The following is a 16500-nucleotide window of genomic DNA, read 5'->3' on the forward strand; positions in this document are numbered from 1 at the left end:
TGTTTACTCTTTTTATTGCTTTATCAGATTTTATTGCACGTGTGTGAGCGGTTCTGTAAATGCATGTGTATGTATTTCTTCTTTCCTTGACTGTTTTTATTCTGTGAGTTACTGTGGTTTGTTGGTTTATGGTGTGTGTGGTTTTTTTTTTTTTTCTTTTCTCCCAATTATATTATTCCCCTAGATTTGGAAGCTGCTGCCTGCTGCCTGAGCTGACGTTTTCTGATTATATCTGCAAAGGGCTTGTGCAGATCTAATTTCTGTCCCCCTGCATATTAATTCCTGCAGCTGGGCGCAATGTATCATCCCACTGACGGGACCTGGTAGGGAGGGGGGGAGAACCACTACCAAAAAAAAATTAAAGAAGGGGACGGATCCATCTGCAACCGGGAGGAAAGGGGAAAAAGCTGGGGGGGGGGGGAAGAAAAAGAGATGATTTCTCCAAATCCAACAAGCCTGGGGAGCACTGCATTCTTGAATCCTGCATTTTCTCTCAAAATGATGGTGTGGGCACTTCTGTTCCTCTCTCTCATCCAGTGGTAAGATGTGCTTTCTGATTCTGGTGGGGGGGGGGGGGGGGAGGGAGGGAGGGCTGGGGGGTGAAGAATCTGTTTGCAAATTTGCAGAGCTGTGGTGAGAATGCTGGAGGTTTGGATAGTGGCATTACATTCATCTATCTCCTAGCAGCTGAGATCTTACAATGTTTTATTTCTCTTACAATTGTTGTCGCTCTGAAATGGACAGGGATGGTAAGCAGCGGGTGTGTATGATGGTGGTACATGCCGGGTGTTTCATAGAATTTGATGCCATATTAATGAAGCCTTTTATCTCTGAATTATTGTTTGCTACAGTGCATGGAGTTATAATACAGCTGTGTTTTGTGGGCAGAATGTCAGTGCATTCGTGCTTGTTTTCACCTAAGCAGCCACATCATGGCTGTGCCGGGGCTCCGGGCTCCGAAGCGCCGTACGTTTGTTCCATCTGTAAGGAGCCAGAGCAAGGATTTAGGACCAAGGACAGAGATGCGGATCTCTGCACAACCCTTCCAAGGCAGGCAGCAAGGTGCTGCCTGCATTTCCCAGTTACTGACATGCTTTTAACGCTGATGGACCAAGCACTGGGATGCAATTGTAATAGTGTTCGCTGATCATGCAAGATGAATGTTTACAATAGCATTTACCCCCACACACACACTGACACATGTACTGTTTGTGCATGCTGCATATGTGTATTGTATACATAAATATAAAGAGGTAAAAATCTTATCAGCAGAGGAAGAAGGAGTTTGTATGTGGATGAGTAGAAAGTGGGGGGGGGGGGGGGGGGGGGGGTGAGTCCTGCTGCAGTGCCAAGCATTACGCTGAACCTGATATTCTTGGGAAAATTTGTGGAGTGTGCATTTAACAGGTTAGATGAGAAAGTAGCACTGTACCACAAAGTACCTGGCCTTTCAAGTGGTAATAGACTTTTCCTCACAGCTGCATAAGCCATGTTGTCATTGATACATTAGAGAAGTTATTGCCCACTCTCTTCTACTATTAATGCTGTATTCATACAGGCTCCTCATTCAAATCTATCTTCTTTCTTCTCCTCTTCTTTTACCTGGACACTACCATACTAAAAAGTGGGTTCGTTCTTTCGCTTTTTTGTTTGTTTGTTTAAGAAAAATCAGACTTTGTAGTTACAGTGGTAAGATTTTAGTTCTAAGCAAAATAAAAGGCCAAAATTATTGGCCAGGGAAATTAAAAGTTGCTGGGTTTTAGAGTAACTTTCTTCACACAAAAAGGACTTTTTGAAGAATTCCTGTGAAAAGGAAATTAAAATGGTTGAAAATGGAGTAGAAAGTGAAATAAAACTTGGTGAGCCTACCACGAGGGATACTTTGTTATTGGGAGTAAGACAGGTGTAAGGTATCTCTGATTCTTACAGAATCGTTTATGATTACTATGTGAATGCAGCAATGGAAAATGAGCTTTTACAGGATTTCATGAACACAGGGTCTCAGATTATTTTGAAATAAAACTTCTGCTAAAACAATCCCAGATATTTAACACACTTCCTTCTTTTCACTCATCTTTCAGAATAACATAGCCTGAGTGACATTTTGCCAAGATTATTTCATAAGCTTTAAAAGAAACTGCACAATGCAAATTAAAGTTTTATCTCAGCAAAAGGTTGTGGTCTATGTTCATAGCCACCTGATAACCAAGGTGGTTTCTTTCCTCTGACAGCTTCCTGACCTCATAATTTTAAAGAATAAATAATGCACAGAGAAACAATATTAAAAAGCTACAAGTAAAGGGGAAAATTATCCTTAGTGCTTTATGAAAATATTTAAAATCAGTCAACATGCAGATATGATTTTAATTCTAATAATCAGGACACTTTTCTCCTTCTGTTGTGGAAGAAACCTTACTATTAGTTTTGGAAACTCATGGACCAAGACAGAGTTACAGAAGTTGAACTTAGATAACATTTATGTATAGCCAGGATGAAAGTTTTTCTTTGTTAAAAACTCAAGCATTTCTGAAGGAGGGGAATACTATTGTATTACGTGTTGCTTGTCTTGGACACTGAAATTCTTAAAGGCCAATGCAGCTGAACACTAACATATGTGCTCCATGGTATGCAAGTGAATAAATGTGTTGACACCAACCAGAATACACACAAAAGTTTAAGTATTTGCAGAATCTGATCAAAGTAATTGAACACATAAAAATTGATTATCAAGATTGTGCAGAAGTTTTTCCTCTATTAATAAAAAAAATTACTGTATAGAGAAATTAATTGTTACACAATTGTTGATATTTAGAAGATTAGAGAAAGAAGAGGAAAGTTAAGGCATCATTCAGGCATTAATGGAAGTAGCTAAAATCCTGGCATTGACTTCAGCAAACCATGATTTGAATGAATTCAGAACAAATGTGCTATTACAGCACTACAGTATTTTACTTTTACAATAATTTTATGTATTAATTTTCTTACATGCACAGAGTACATCCTTACAATTGTGCACACTTGTGCTTTCTTCCAATTTGTTTCTTGACATTCATAACTGTGCTGCAAACTTCTTGCATAAAGTTCCCCCATCATCTTATCACTCAGACTAGTGTAACAACATTGTGCAGTCCATCATATTCACTGAAGCTGTGTTTCAGTCAAAATGAGTCAAATCAAACTCCAAATTTCTGAAAACTGTGCGTCAAAATCTTAGGGTTTAGAAACACTTTAAAAATGTAAATAAAATAGTTTAATATTTGCACACCTCAATATGGGATTTAATTGGAACTAATAATTTGATTACACTTATTGAACATATAATGGGTAATTAACATGTTATATGTAATAGAGCTCACTCACCAGGAAAGTTTTAAATAGATTTAAAGCTATACTCTGCACAATACATATAGGTTTCATTAGTTATTTTTGTATAGTCCTTAGCTTTAACAAATTGTCTGCAAAAAACACGTGAACACAACACAAAGTAATGTCCAGATGTGAAATGTTGGACACTAGCTACTTTTAGTTTTTCACCCGTTAATGCCCAAGTAGAGTCATGGCAATGTTTCTATGCTGCAGATAGATAGATAGATACCTAAAACTGAAAACTGATCAGTAAAAGGATAAATAAAGCAATCATTTTAGCACCAAAATATTTTGGTGCATATGTGAATATATGTATTTTTACTAGTAAATTACTGAACATGGGAGTAAATAAAATTATTTTGTTCTTGTAAAGCACTAGCAGTGTCAGCTTGGTTCCTGCACTGTGTGATAAGTGATATAATAACAATGATTAAAAGGGGCATGAATATCACTGAGCTGAACAGTCACTTACAATTACTGTAAAGGTTGCTAACATCGGTTTGGTATTAATCCTGCAGCTGTAGTTATTCGTACGGTAGCTTCCAATACTTTCACACAGTGGATAGCACTAACGTTAAGCCAGAGGTCCCATTGAAGTTACCTGGAGCATTATTGGAATAAGATATTGCTCAGCAAGAGACAATTTCTCAACTAACAAGGAATGGTCCCTTTTAAAGAAGAGTCATGACGGAAGAAGTGAATTTAGGTGCTCTTAAGTGATGACTTTATCCTTGTCTATGATACTATGAAATTGAATATTTAGTGCTGACCGGCCTATATACTGCAGTGTTTGTTTCAGCAGAGCTGAGGCTGCATGGACACAGGACCTGCATTCTACTTGAACATTTCAGGGGTAGCAACGTGGGTGAGACTGTCTTAGAGTTTTTCATAGCTATGCTGCATTCCTGACTGCTATCAGCTGTAATGCTGGGATACACACTTGGAGCAACTATTATTGTAATAAAAAGACTATGAAAAACACTGATCTAAAGTAGATTTGAACAATTAAGTAAAATTCTTCACTATCTCATTATTAATAATTTGATGGGGCAAAAAAGATTACAGACACTGTTTCCCTACTTGCAACTATATAATGATTTGGAGATGTGGATTAATCCCTTTAACTAACTTCTGCTTTAGTGACTATACCACCTAACCATAACCTGCATGCCAAAATTCATGTATTCCAAAATACTCTAATGAATATGCAAAGTGATGTTACAAAGTCTTTCAGAAAATTCAAATCCTTGAAAATCTGAGAAGTGAGACTTGTTAATAAAAAAATATAGAAACTAATTACAGTAAAAATAGCTTAGGAAATGAACCTACTCTTTTAATGTAGTATTTCCCATATGATTCATATTATATGTCTTCTTCATGGCCATCCAAATCATAGTTTTGCGTCTTAAGTTTGAACCATTCTTGATTAGTGCTGATCTGGAAAAAATATCTTGTTGATTTGGATTGTGATCGCGTTGTGTTCCTCTTTATGCTACATTTGCTCTGTTGGCATATGTCAAGAAATTCTGTAACAGTTGCACAAAAACTTAAAAGGGAAGAAGACTCTGATAGGAGTGAACAGATGAAGGGAAAAAGAGCAAATGTCTGGTCAAAGGAAACTCATTCCAAGCCTCAGTCCCAGTACAATTAAATTCTTATATACTTAAGTAATGACCACCACTTTCTCCAACGAAGAACTGAATTGTGAATTGAAAGCATGATTAAAGGATTAGATAAAGCATTAGACAGAGGTGAGCAATAACAAACGCACATGCTTATAGGAGGGTTGATTTTTTTTTTTTCATATTCTGCCTCTTATGCCTGCTTAGAGTGTACCTGTACTGATCAGTAGAGTACCTTACTGGTACTGTAAGTAAGCTCCAAAGCAGAGGCAGTTTTAAGCTTGATCCCTCTGACTGGCACTGTCCTGCAATGTGGAGATGCACCAGCTCATTTGAAGCTAGCTCAGCACCCTGTAGCCTTTCCCATGTTATGTTCAGCCACTCTAGCTATAAAAGTTCTATATATTCCTAGATACAAAGTTTCTATTAGGGTGATAATTTGATATATTTTTTAAACATTCAACAGATAACAAGAGTGTACTGTGGTTCTCTGCTTCATTGGTAGAGTCTGAACTGCTACTTTACAAACTATTGTACCTGCAGCCCCACTCACAGTCTTATACAGAAAAAGAGGTAGATTATGTGACAAGGGCAGTGAAGAACACAGTGCTAGCTGGGGGCTCACTCAATATGAATTTGGGCTTAGAAAATATACACATTAAAAAAATGATTTTCATAGGGATGTTAGAACTGAAGGGTTTGTTTTTTTTTTTTAATTTTTGTGCTTCATAGCCTAGTGTTGTATTTTTTTAATGGACATTTATTGCAATATAAATTCCCTTTAACATAGGTGGTAAGGTTTGATTTTCCATTTTCCAGTTATGTCTACTAAGAAATCCTATCCTATATCTAATGCTGAAAATCTCAGCAGTTTTAGGAATCTCCTCACATGATGGGCCTAGTTTTATCCTCTCAGTAATCCCTGACCCACTGAAGTCAGTCTGTTGCTCAGGGAAAAGCCACGACCTATGCAGTATAAATTCTTACAGGTAGTTAGGTGTTCATAAGTGAGAACTGGGAAATAACCCAAAGTTAAATTATAACTTGGTCAGAATCTTCAAGAAGTGTTTCTTACACTGCATAATGCTTTTACTTTTTGCAGAAAGCTCTCAACCTACATTCCAGTTAACTGGTTTACAATACCTCTAAACAATTGTTTTCTTCATTTCTTCTTTTTTATTCTGGATAGAAGGTTTTTAAACTTTGCACTCCACTTCAGCCCATAGACTGTAATGTAAATTGATCTTAAGTAGCACATAGGTCTTGTCCTGGCCCTCTGGACATAAAGAAATTTCTCCATTCAAGAACAGAGCTTGTTTTCTGTCAATGGAAATTCTGAACAAGAACTAGGGAGACTTTGTGGCAGTAAAAGAGAAATAGATATGTTTATTTATCTCTTTTTAGAAAAGATAAGACAACTGATGATAGAAATAGACATCCAGGTAACTCCTCTGAAAGTAGAGGTATGCTTCTGGGCTCAAAGATGGAGGCTGTTTACTTAGAACAAGATACATTCATTATATGATGAATAAAAAGACTGCAGAAAGTACCAGGAAAGACCCATAAATTGCAGAAAAAAAAGTCCATCACCATAGTCAGGTAACTATAATTATTATTAGATAAGGAAGAGCCTATTTCATTGAATGAGACTAAAACCAAACTTGTCGAGCACTAATGAAATTAGGGACTACAGTTGCCCCTAGTGAATATATCCGAAGCACAAAAAACAGGGTGAAGAGCTGTTTTGGCTGAAGGAGAGATAAGAAAAGAACAGCATAGAGCATCCATTCTAAATACACTAATTTTTTTAGACTTAATATGATGAGTGACTTCTGATGACTTAAACCTTAACATTCATTGCATGCTTCCTTTTGATACTGGGTTATGGCCCGAATTGTCATGATGTTAATAAAAAGCATACCATGAGAGCCTGAATTCACCTAGTGTGTACACCTACAGAGGCATATTGTCTTTACAGGCATTTTATTTAGGTAAACTCCTGGCTCAGAAGAGCTCTGGTGCAGTAAGTAGGAGCTTTGCTGTTGTTTGAACTGGGTCCAGTTTTCTATTTGCGATGTCCAGAGGTAACCTGCTTGTTTGATTCTTCCAGTTAAGAAGAAATTCAGCTTTGCACTAAGCCAGAAGGTGGAGAAAACAGCATTTAATTTTATCTTTGTAAACAAGAAAATAATATTACTTGCTTTTAAACTTGTCGTATGAAATCGTTAGAAATTCATTTATATCAGAATGTGTAACCATCTCCTTCAGTGTGAGAAATTTACAAAAAACTATTTTTTTTTCATCCATATGAGAAAGGAGTGGGAAGAGGGAGATAGTGGGTACATGTTTTCACAAGTCCCAGCACCTGCCAACTGGCTGAGACAAACTGAGGTAAAAGAGGAGTGAAGGTGGTAGGTTGAAGAAAGCTATTGAGAGAACAGTGAGGATTACACCTAGTGTGATTCTGGGGTACTTGTTTAGTTGAGACAGGAAATTAATATGCAAGTCTTGTCAGACTGAATATTGGGTATTCAGTCTGACACACAGTGATATCCTCTTATTTATATAACTGGATAATATTTTTAACACAACTACTGTCAAGAAAAGGAGGCTTTAATGCTGCTGAAAACCACCAGTGACTGCATAAGCAGAAGAGAAATGTAGCAAACACCTTCCCATGTAAATGACTACCTCAGCTGCATAATGCTTTTTCATGTGATGGCCCAAGCAACATAGAAAAAGTTGACTACAGAAGCATCACTTGTCTTCTCTTATATAAAGGGCATAGAGCACCTAATGAAATTATCATTGGCTTCCTGAAAACTTATGAAAATGGTTTTGTTTCTAATCAGTGAGGTAATGTAGAGCTCAGAGATTTATATAGATCCAAAAAGAAGAAAAATACTTCAAAGTCCATTAAACTCAGTAGTGACATTTTGTTACAGGAAATCTCTAGCTGCATGTTTCTGGAAGTGCAGAGATTTTACCAGAGAAGCATCATTATATTCCCACCCTGATTTTGCTCTTAGCTTCTGCTATTGGCATCTGCCAGATGCAAAATACATGGCACAATATATAGCTGATGTAACCCAGAGTAATTATTATATTATGATTACTGCAAAGTGATAGCAGGTAATAGAACTTCAGTAATTTATACAAGAATCTCAATGCAACAAACGATTATCATTAAGGAAGAAAATCACTAATCGCTGTGCAAGTCAGATTTTCTTTTCTACAGCATCCGTTCTATTTTTTTCAGATTTAGTGGAAGGACATTTTCACACATATTCAGTAAAGTACAACACAATGTGTAGGCCTAGCTGTGAAATCTGGCCATTGTATATGAAACTAAATATTACTCTTACAGGATAGAACTTTTGCCTGTTCACAGCCAGCCAGCAAAACATTAAAGAAATAACATTTTTACAAAACCTAAGCCTACATATACAGATAATTACCAGAAATAAAACATCAATCTACGGAAAAAAAAACCTACTTAAAAGAATGAAGGATAATAATGAGCATTTGAAAGAAATGGAATGAGGAGAAGAGATCTACTTTTTATGCTTGCATTAGCTCTTTCCAAATGATGCAGGTAATCATGTATGAAATTGTATTTTTTACTGAATGTCATCTTGGACTTTGGTGTGAACCCTTGAGATGAAAGGCTGGTTTTTTCTGAGCTATTTATCATCTTAAGCTTTTTGAATGCTCCACGTTCTACAGAAAAATACCTATGGTTCTATACATTGATGAGAAATGCATCTTAAAGAGGATCTCATGCATACCCAAAATAACCTTCTGACAGAATTCCCTGGAAAACAGTGGGTGATATGAGAAGATGAATGTTTTCCTTCAACAGTGATTCAGTGTTATATTATGTAACACAAATAGCATGTTCTGGTCGTATGAAGCTTTTGTTAATCTGTAGTACGATATCTTCAGATCTAAACAGAAATCTGCCTTCGGCGACAGATTGAGGATTATCTACTGAATTCCACTTTCATTTAATTCCCTTAGATTATTTTTCAAGAGAGAGAAAAAGAGATAGAAGGAGAAAGAATGAGAAAGTGAACAATTAAGAACAATTAATATTAATGAGCTAATGCTAGAAAGCCTTACTAAACTAATCAATATATTATTCAATATATTATTAAGTGATAATGCACTTCTGTTACCTACTGATCTATGCATATGTTTGCTAAAGCTGGAGACAGTGTGTCACCAAAGCAGAATGAATTATGCTCATAATGGTCGGGTAAAGAGATCAGTCATCTCTTGGCCATTTCTTGTACATCCTATGAAAGGGTAGTATGCGTTTTACTCTGCTTTTCCTCTCCAAAAACTGATGAAGACACAAAAGAATTCACACTGTAGATTAACACTAAGAAGGTTTCAATCAGGTGTACAGCAGATACTGATGCAGGCAAGGGAGAACAGTTCATCAAGGAGTCTGCAATCATCTTTCCCCTTCTGTTATCTTGAACAATGTCTCTCATTTCTACTTTTATCAGCCTAAGAGCCATTCTTCCAAAATGTAGGCATTCAAACTGCCTGTGTGCAAAAAAGTAATCACCTGACCCCCAAAAATCAATAATATAATTCTATATGTAGATCATTAGCTCATGCTTATTTGTGGTAATGGCCAGTATTTTCAAAACAATTGTGAAACCATTGCCCAAATAGATACCACACCAAAGGCAAACAAGAACACAAATATCAGTGAATGAAGAATGTCACCAAATAAATGACATAAAATTAAAATTAAAGTCAGCTTGACCTTCTGCAGATGAATCACTGATAGCTCTTAGAATTACTTAATACAGAGAGTAAGGACTTTAGTTATGAGCCCAGAAAGGCTGTACAGTTACTGTGAATAGGATGGAGAACTGAAGGAGATATGGAGGTGAATTATGAAGGCTAGAGTTATACAGCATTTTTACCATATTCACAAGAAGCCTGCTGTTACTTGAGATAGAAAACTAGTGCAGGGATTCAGAAAGATGACTTCTTATAATCAAATTAACAAAGGTGACAAATGTAGGGCAACCTTGGGCATGAAGTGACGATAGCCTGTGTATAAGTTTTGGAAGTTAGAGGCAGGGAAATGCCACACTCAAATAAGAACACAAGTGATAAAGTTGGTAGCAGCTCTCAGTTATGCTGCAGAAGGAGAGAGAAGCAGAGAAAGTAACTCACTTAATACAATAAGTAACTTTGGTTGGAGGAGTGGTCATGCTGTAAGATGGCTTGGAAAAGAAGATGAGGTGTGTGATCCATGTAATAGTATCTACACTACCAAGAACTGTCTTAGTAGCTGAACTTGAAGACTGAAAAGACACCTTTTGGCTTCTGTATACATAACTGAAATGATGCATTTTGCTCCTACAGCCTGTGAGGGCTGTGAACCCAAATACGTTTGAGTATTACAATTCTGTTTTGTAACATAGTAAAGGAATCACTATTTTCTTGGAAGGTAAGGATTTGGAAGAGGGGAAGGTTACCAGCAGTAAAATACTTGGAGGACCTTAGAATACAATCACAAATATCACTGCTGTTTTATTGGACCAAAATAATTAACTAGTATCAAAGACTGTATTGGATTAAATAAACATATCAGATATTTGTAAGCTCTTTGGGGTGAGGAAAATCAATATTACATTAATCATGGCTTTTTCTTTTCATTTTATTTCCCTCGTTTCTAAAGGAAATGTTGAAAAACCTCACTAAGCTGCTTTAAAGACTTAAAGCATGCACTTAAAATCACTTAAAACCTTACAAAAGCTCTAATGCAACACATAAGATTAAAGATGCCACAAATCTTTAGGGCCAAATTCTTAACTTCCAGGTCCAGCATAACTAATGAGGCTCTGAACACCGTATTTAAAGACAATGTGGAGCAACATGAAAGTATTCTTCTCTGCAACTGGTTATTGTGATACAGATCCACAGCCCTGCCTCCTTGATGTCAAAATGTTGTAAAACTAAGATACCTCTATTTCGCCCAGGTGAGGAACGTGTTTATTTCCTCTCACAATATGCCACTACTGTCTCCAGAGAGAGTTCACTTCTCAGAAATTAAATTAAGCAATTCCAAATTATTTGCTATTAATATCCAACCACTTTTAACCACTTTTATACCCACTTAATACACTTTAACTACTTAATATCCAATCACTTTTACTCTGGGTATACTTCTTAATAAGGATTATTTCTATAATGAGTTCCAGAATTTACTATTCAGTCATCTAGGGATTATATGTGTGAAAACAAACCCTATATAGATTTGATTTTACAAGGGAATAGGAATAATTTTAGCCTTACAGATTTCAAAAAGTGGATTTTATTTTAAGCTTTGAAATAAAATTAATCTTTGGCCAGAAACCAAGAATTTTAGCTCACATTGTAACTTTGAAAAAGTTCTGAGTATGTGAAGGCTTTTGGAGAGTATTAGAAGAGAAAATTGTTTCAGCTTTAAGAAGAAGAAAGAAAGAGGAAACGTACTGTATCTGTAAAATCTGTTCTTCTATTATGGTGCCTAAAGTACTATCTCTTTTAATCTCTCTATAGTAGATGAGCAGCACAGGTGATTAAATTCAATGTAATATATATTCAGATTAAAAAATGAGAAACATTTGTTATCTGCAGTTGTTACCTGCATATGCAATGTTCTGAGCTCCTCAATAAAATAGCAATGAAAGGATTTAATTAAAAAAACCCAGCAGCTTAATAGCCAAATTATGTACAACCATAAATAGCACATATTTTAAATAGGACTTCTCATTTTAGCTTACCTGCAAGAATTCCAAAGAGCATGTGAAGGATGTATTTCTTTAACAGAGACATCATGTCTGCAAAGACACCTTGGGAAACTGGCTGAGGTAGCTAAACTGGGGTTAAATTCTGCAAAGTTTTAAGCATTGAAGCCGTCATCCAGGAAAGCACGTTCACTTGTGTTTAAATGTTTACCAACATGGTTTTCTACACCAGGATCAGAATATGAGCAGTTGGCAGTACAAAAAGCATAATCCTGGAAAATATGACAGATATAAGCTAAAAATTCCAACATTGCCAGCAAATAGGAACAGGCTGCCCAGAGAGGTGGTGGAGTCACCATCCCTGGAAGTTTTCAAAAAATGGGTAGATGTGGCACTCTGGGACATGGTTTAGTCTAGTCTACCCTTGATTGGTTTAGTGTGGACTTGGTAGTGTAGGTGAATGGTTGGACTGGATGATCTTAAAGGTCTTTTCCAACCTAAACGATTCTATGATTCTAAGTATATTCCAATTATGTCCTCTCTTCTAAATTATTTCACTGGTAATGTCTCCTGGAAAACTGTAGGGACTTGGAATAGCACCTGTTCTTTATTTAACAAATTATTATGGTATGTTTGCCAAATTCCCCAGGGATTCAGAAGGATAAACTTCATGTAGAAGTTTTGCTTCAGTGGCTTCTAGTGGAATTTCTTCTCATCAATACTCTGCCAGTTATTCTGCATAAGTCTGTAGCTCATAAAAAGCTGCTAGAGCTGTAGCAAGGGAAACTGAAGATGAATTTATCCATGTGGAAGATATGCTATGATTAGTAAAACATTTTTATCCTTCCTTAGCTTCTGCTCATGTTCCATTAATTTCAGGGGTTTGCCCTCTTTCCAAGTTTTCAGGTCTCCATCCTCACCTGATGGTCCCATCTGGCATCTGCTTGACTCAGGAAAAGACTCTTCCTATTTTTACAAAATTCCTGACTATGCAGTTTGGATAAGATCCACAAAGGACCAACATCTGAAGCATCATAATGCCTTCTCTGTACCTTAAGAAAATGTAGCCTGAAACCATCTGCATTTTGCCAATTAGCTTATTCTTAGTTGCTATGATGCTTTGTGCGGCTACACTAAACATTTTCATGGATCTTGCTTCAGTGCTCAAAACAGTACAATATTCATAAATGACACCACATGTAGCTGGTGCTCACATCCTTAAATGGAGCCCCCACAGCTGGGAATGCGCTAGTTCAAGATGACCTAGTAATCAGATGGTAGCAGCTGCCTATCACTGCTTGGTCTTGTATCAATTCATCTTTAAAGCTTATTGCTGTCATGCCATGGTGGATGCGCCATAGAGCTCTGAGAAAGGGCCAAAGAAACCTGCTGGGGATCTGGACATTGTGGCCTGAATATACGGACAATTTGGTTTACATCTGAAACACCTCCTGCAGCACATTTAGTGGATCCTTTGATTTAGCCACAGTATAGAGCTGCAGTGAAGGCAAGGAGGAAAAAAGAATTCCTCTTATATAATCTTTTGAACTGAAGGAAACCTTTTCACCTCTGTACGTCTTTCTGTACTTCGTATCATTCTCTGTAGTATCTTCTCCATTCTGTATTATTCCATTGCTAAACATATTTTGCAACTCTAGTTACAGCTGAGTCTACATCTCCTAGACCTTAATGTGCTTTCTCCCCTCCAGGAATTTCAGAAATAAATTGGTAATAGTTGCACCTTATAAACTTGGTTCCCAACGCACTTTTTCAAGATAATGTTTTTGGAATATGCTTATGGCTACATCTACTGCTATTTCTGACCCTTGTAGCCAGTTCCACACATTAATCAAACCCGCTCTTAGGTTCTGCTTGTACTTGGTTATTGTTGTGATTCTTGACGTCTTTTTGAGTTATGAGGCATCCAACTTTCTCTATCTCTGAATACCATCTACTTATAAAAGAAGCTTCTAGTAGCTTTCTCTTTAAAGTTTCTTTCCTTATATAAAGACAGACTTCTCTGATCATAATCAGAACAATGACAATTTATAACATAAAATTCTACTATATTGATGAGAGATAGTCAAAAAAGGTACGCCAAAATATTTCTGGAGGAAAAAGAAAAGTCTGGGAGACATATGTTTGTGTGTGTGTGAAATAAAAATTGCTCCTATTTTCCTGATGTTTTGACTAGCTTTAATAGTCACATTTAAATATAAGGCATGGGAAGATAGGCTTTGCAGTGATCATTATGCCTAGCCCACTCAAACGTCAAAAATTTCAGAGCTAGGTAGAATTTGCATGTTATGTGCCTTACATTTTATATATTGGAGACTGATAGAAAGGCCAAAAAGAGAGAAATAAGACACTGAGTGAACACATACACAGTTTCTTCTCATTAAAATAAAGTTGCAGGGTCACCATATTATTTATTAGTTAGCACGATTAAACCAATTTACTATTTTTCAGAAAATGATTTTTTTAAGTTCTTGCATAAAAAGCTGAATATACTTAATAGTGAGATTTTCTTTCTATGGAATAGATATCCAAAGTATGTGTTTTACATCCTTTTCTGTACCCCAGCATTTCTTTTTGAAATTGTGTTCCAAAATATTTGTCATAGTGGGGCATAAGTAGGAAAGGAAGATGTAGCAGCTTTGCATCAATACCTGCCTTGGAAGGAACATTTGTTGAACTGTAGCATGTAGTCCTGCAATACAACATTGCCATTGCTAATGACAGGCCATAATCTTTGCACTGAGCTTGCAAGGCCTTGGGGCAGAGGCTTGTCAGGCCTGCTGGGTCTGAACTTTTCTTGACCTGCCCACAGCTTTGTTTTACTTGATTTAGCTGCCACAGGAATTTCTCTAATTGACCAGGTGTCTATGGCTAATTTGTTTGACTTTTTGTACAGAATCATAGAATCATAGAATTGTTTAGGTTGGAAAAGACCTTTAAGATCATCCAGTCCAACCATTCACCTACACTACCAAGTCTACTCTAAACCAATCAAGGGTAGACTAGACTAAACCATGTCCTGAAGTGCCACATCTACCCATTTTTTGAACACTTCCAGGGATGGTGACTCCACCACCTCTCTGGGCAGCCTGTTCCAATGCTTGACCACCCTTTCCGTGAAGAAATTTTTCTTAATTTCCAACCTAAACCTCCCCTGGTGCAGCTTGAGCCCATTTCCTCTCATCCTATCGCTAACTACATGGGAGAAGAGACCAACACCCACCTCACTACAACCTCCTTTCAGGTAGTTGTAGAGAGCGATGGTACAACCATAGTTTTATATAGACAATAGTAACAAGCAGTGACTCTGAAGAATAAGTTGTTTACATAGTTATGTAGTGTGGAGAAATACAAGCCTAGTACAACAGCAGAGGCCTTGAGAAGCGGACACAGGAAGCAGCATAGAGGAGTACAGGCATGGGGTGACATTGCCATTGAATAACCCTGCTTGGGTGTATATTACAACAGAGGTGCTAACTATCCTTATCCTAGAGCTAGGATGTTCATATGCCCCACAGAATTAACAAGACTCTGACCTGAAGCTATCCTGATACTACCAACCACCAAGGAAAGTCCATCAGAATTCCACAACAAAACCAACATAGGCCATTTCATCAAAATAAATAAATTCCATAGGGGAAATTCAGGCACACTTGTTGACAATTTTCCTACTCAGCTGACATAGAGACATTTGCTTGCCACTTACATTCTTAATGTATCACACATCTACCCTGTTATCAGAACTAAATTCCACGTCCACCCCTGCACAGTCTGTTTTATGAGCATGAGTGCAAACAGCGTCTTGCATGATATAAGTTGGTTTATGTGGGAACACATGGGTTACTATTGGTTACCATGCATTAAAAATGAAGTTAAATCAGAAGCATTGTTTAAAAAACCCGACCAAAACCCAGTTTAATTTTCACCATTTGCTTACACTCACTTTGTGAATGGGTTAGCTTCATGATGAGTTAATTAAAGACATGTATATCAAGCAACTATTTTCTGTTCATTCAGCTCTTTCTTCAAGACACATTTCTATCTAATAAACATTTCAGTAATGATACTTCCATGATCTGAATGAAGCAAAAATTAAGAATATACTCAGAATAAACCTATACTGGTTTTAAATTTATTTTTGACTGGCTCCCTAATCATTCTGGGTTTATCTGACACACTTGGTTTCCCAAAGATATGGGCTACAAGACTGCTGCTAAGTGCAATGGAAGTGTGATTCCCAGCAATGCAATGTCACTTCCTAAGGCATGGTGTCACGAATGCAGGTTTGTGAATCCTGATTACGTCAATTCACTATGAATGAGTGACTTTACACAGTTTGATTTAGTAACAGTTAGAATTTACTTGTAGCAAATTGCAGAATTTGATTATAATACTTTTAATAGCACTCAATCATCAATGATTAATAAAGTGATTAGACAAAATTGATCAAAACAGTGACTTAGTTACAGATTCGAAGATGGCAAGGTTCACTCTATTACTACATGGAAGCGCATAAAAGAAAATTAAATCACACTGAATTAGAATGATTCATAAAGGGATTGTGTATATATGGAATAAGGGGGACTCTCCCGTTGAGTCACGAGGTTTAGAATAGACCCCTTTGCTTTCTAAACTCCTTCTCAGAGAGGATCCTAGGTGTGGCTACGTCTAGTCTTACTCTCAGACTTGGTCAACGGTTTATATGAATAAGGATAATATATATATGTATATATGTA

The 16500-nt window shown here is 36.8% G+C and overlaps 1 protein-coding gene across 1 annotated transcript in view; it reads left to right on the top strand.

The window, feature by feature from the left end:
- The first annotated feature begins 432 nt into the window (after positions 1-432).
- The window catches only part of GABRG2 (gamma-aminobutyric acid type A receptor subunit gamma2), a 79451-nt gene continuing 63383 nt past the window's right edge, over positions 433-16500 (top strand). The window contains exon 1 of the mRNA XM_075715521.1: positions 433-539. Within this exon, the coding sequence (XP_075571636.1) occupies positions 433-539 (107 nt within the window). The remainder of the gene's footprint in view (positions 540-16500) is intronic.

Source organism: Pelecanus crispus, chromosome 8, assembly GCF_030463565.1.
Source record: "Pelecanus crispus isolate bPelCri1 chromosome 8, bPelCri1.pri, whole genome shotgun sequence".
Classification (NCBI taxonomy): Eukaryota; Metazoa; Chordata; class Aves; order Pelecaniformes; family Pelecanidae; genus Pelecanus; species Pelecanus crispus.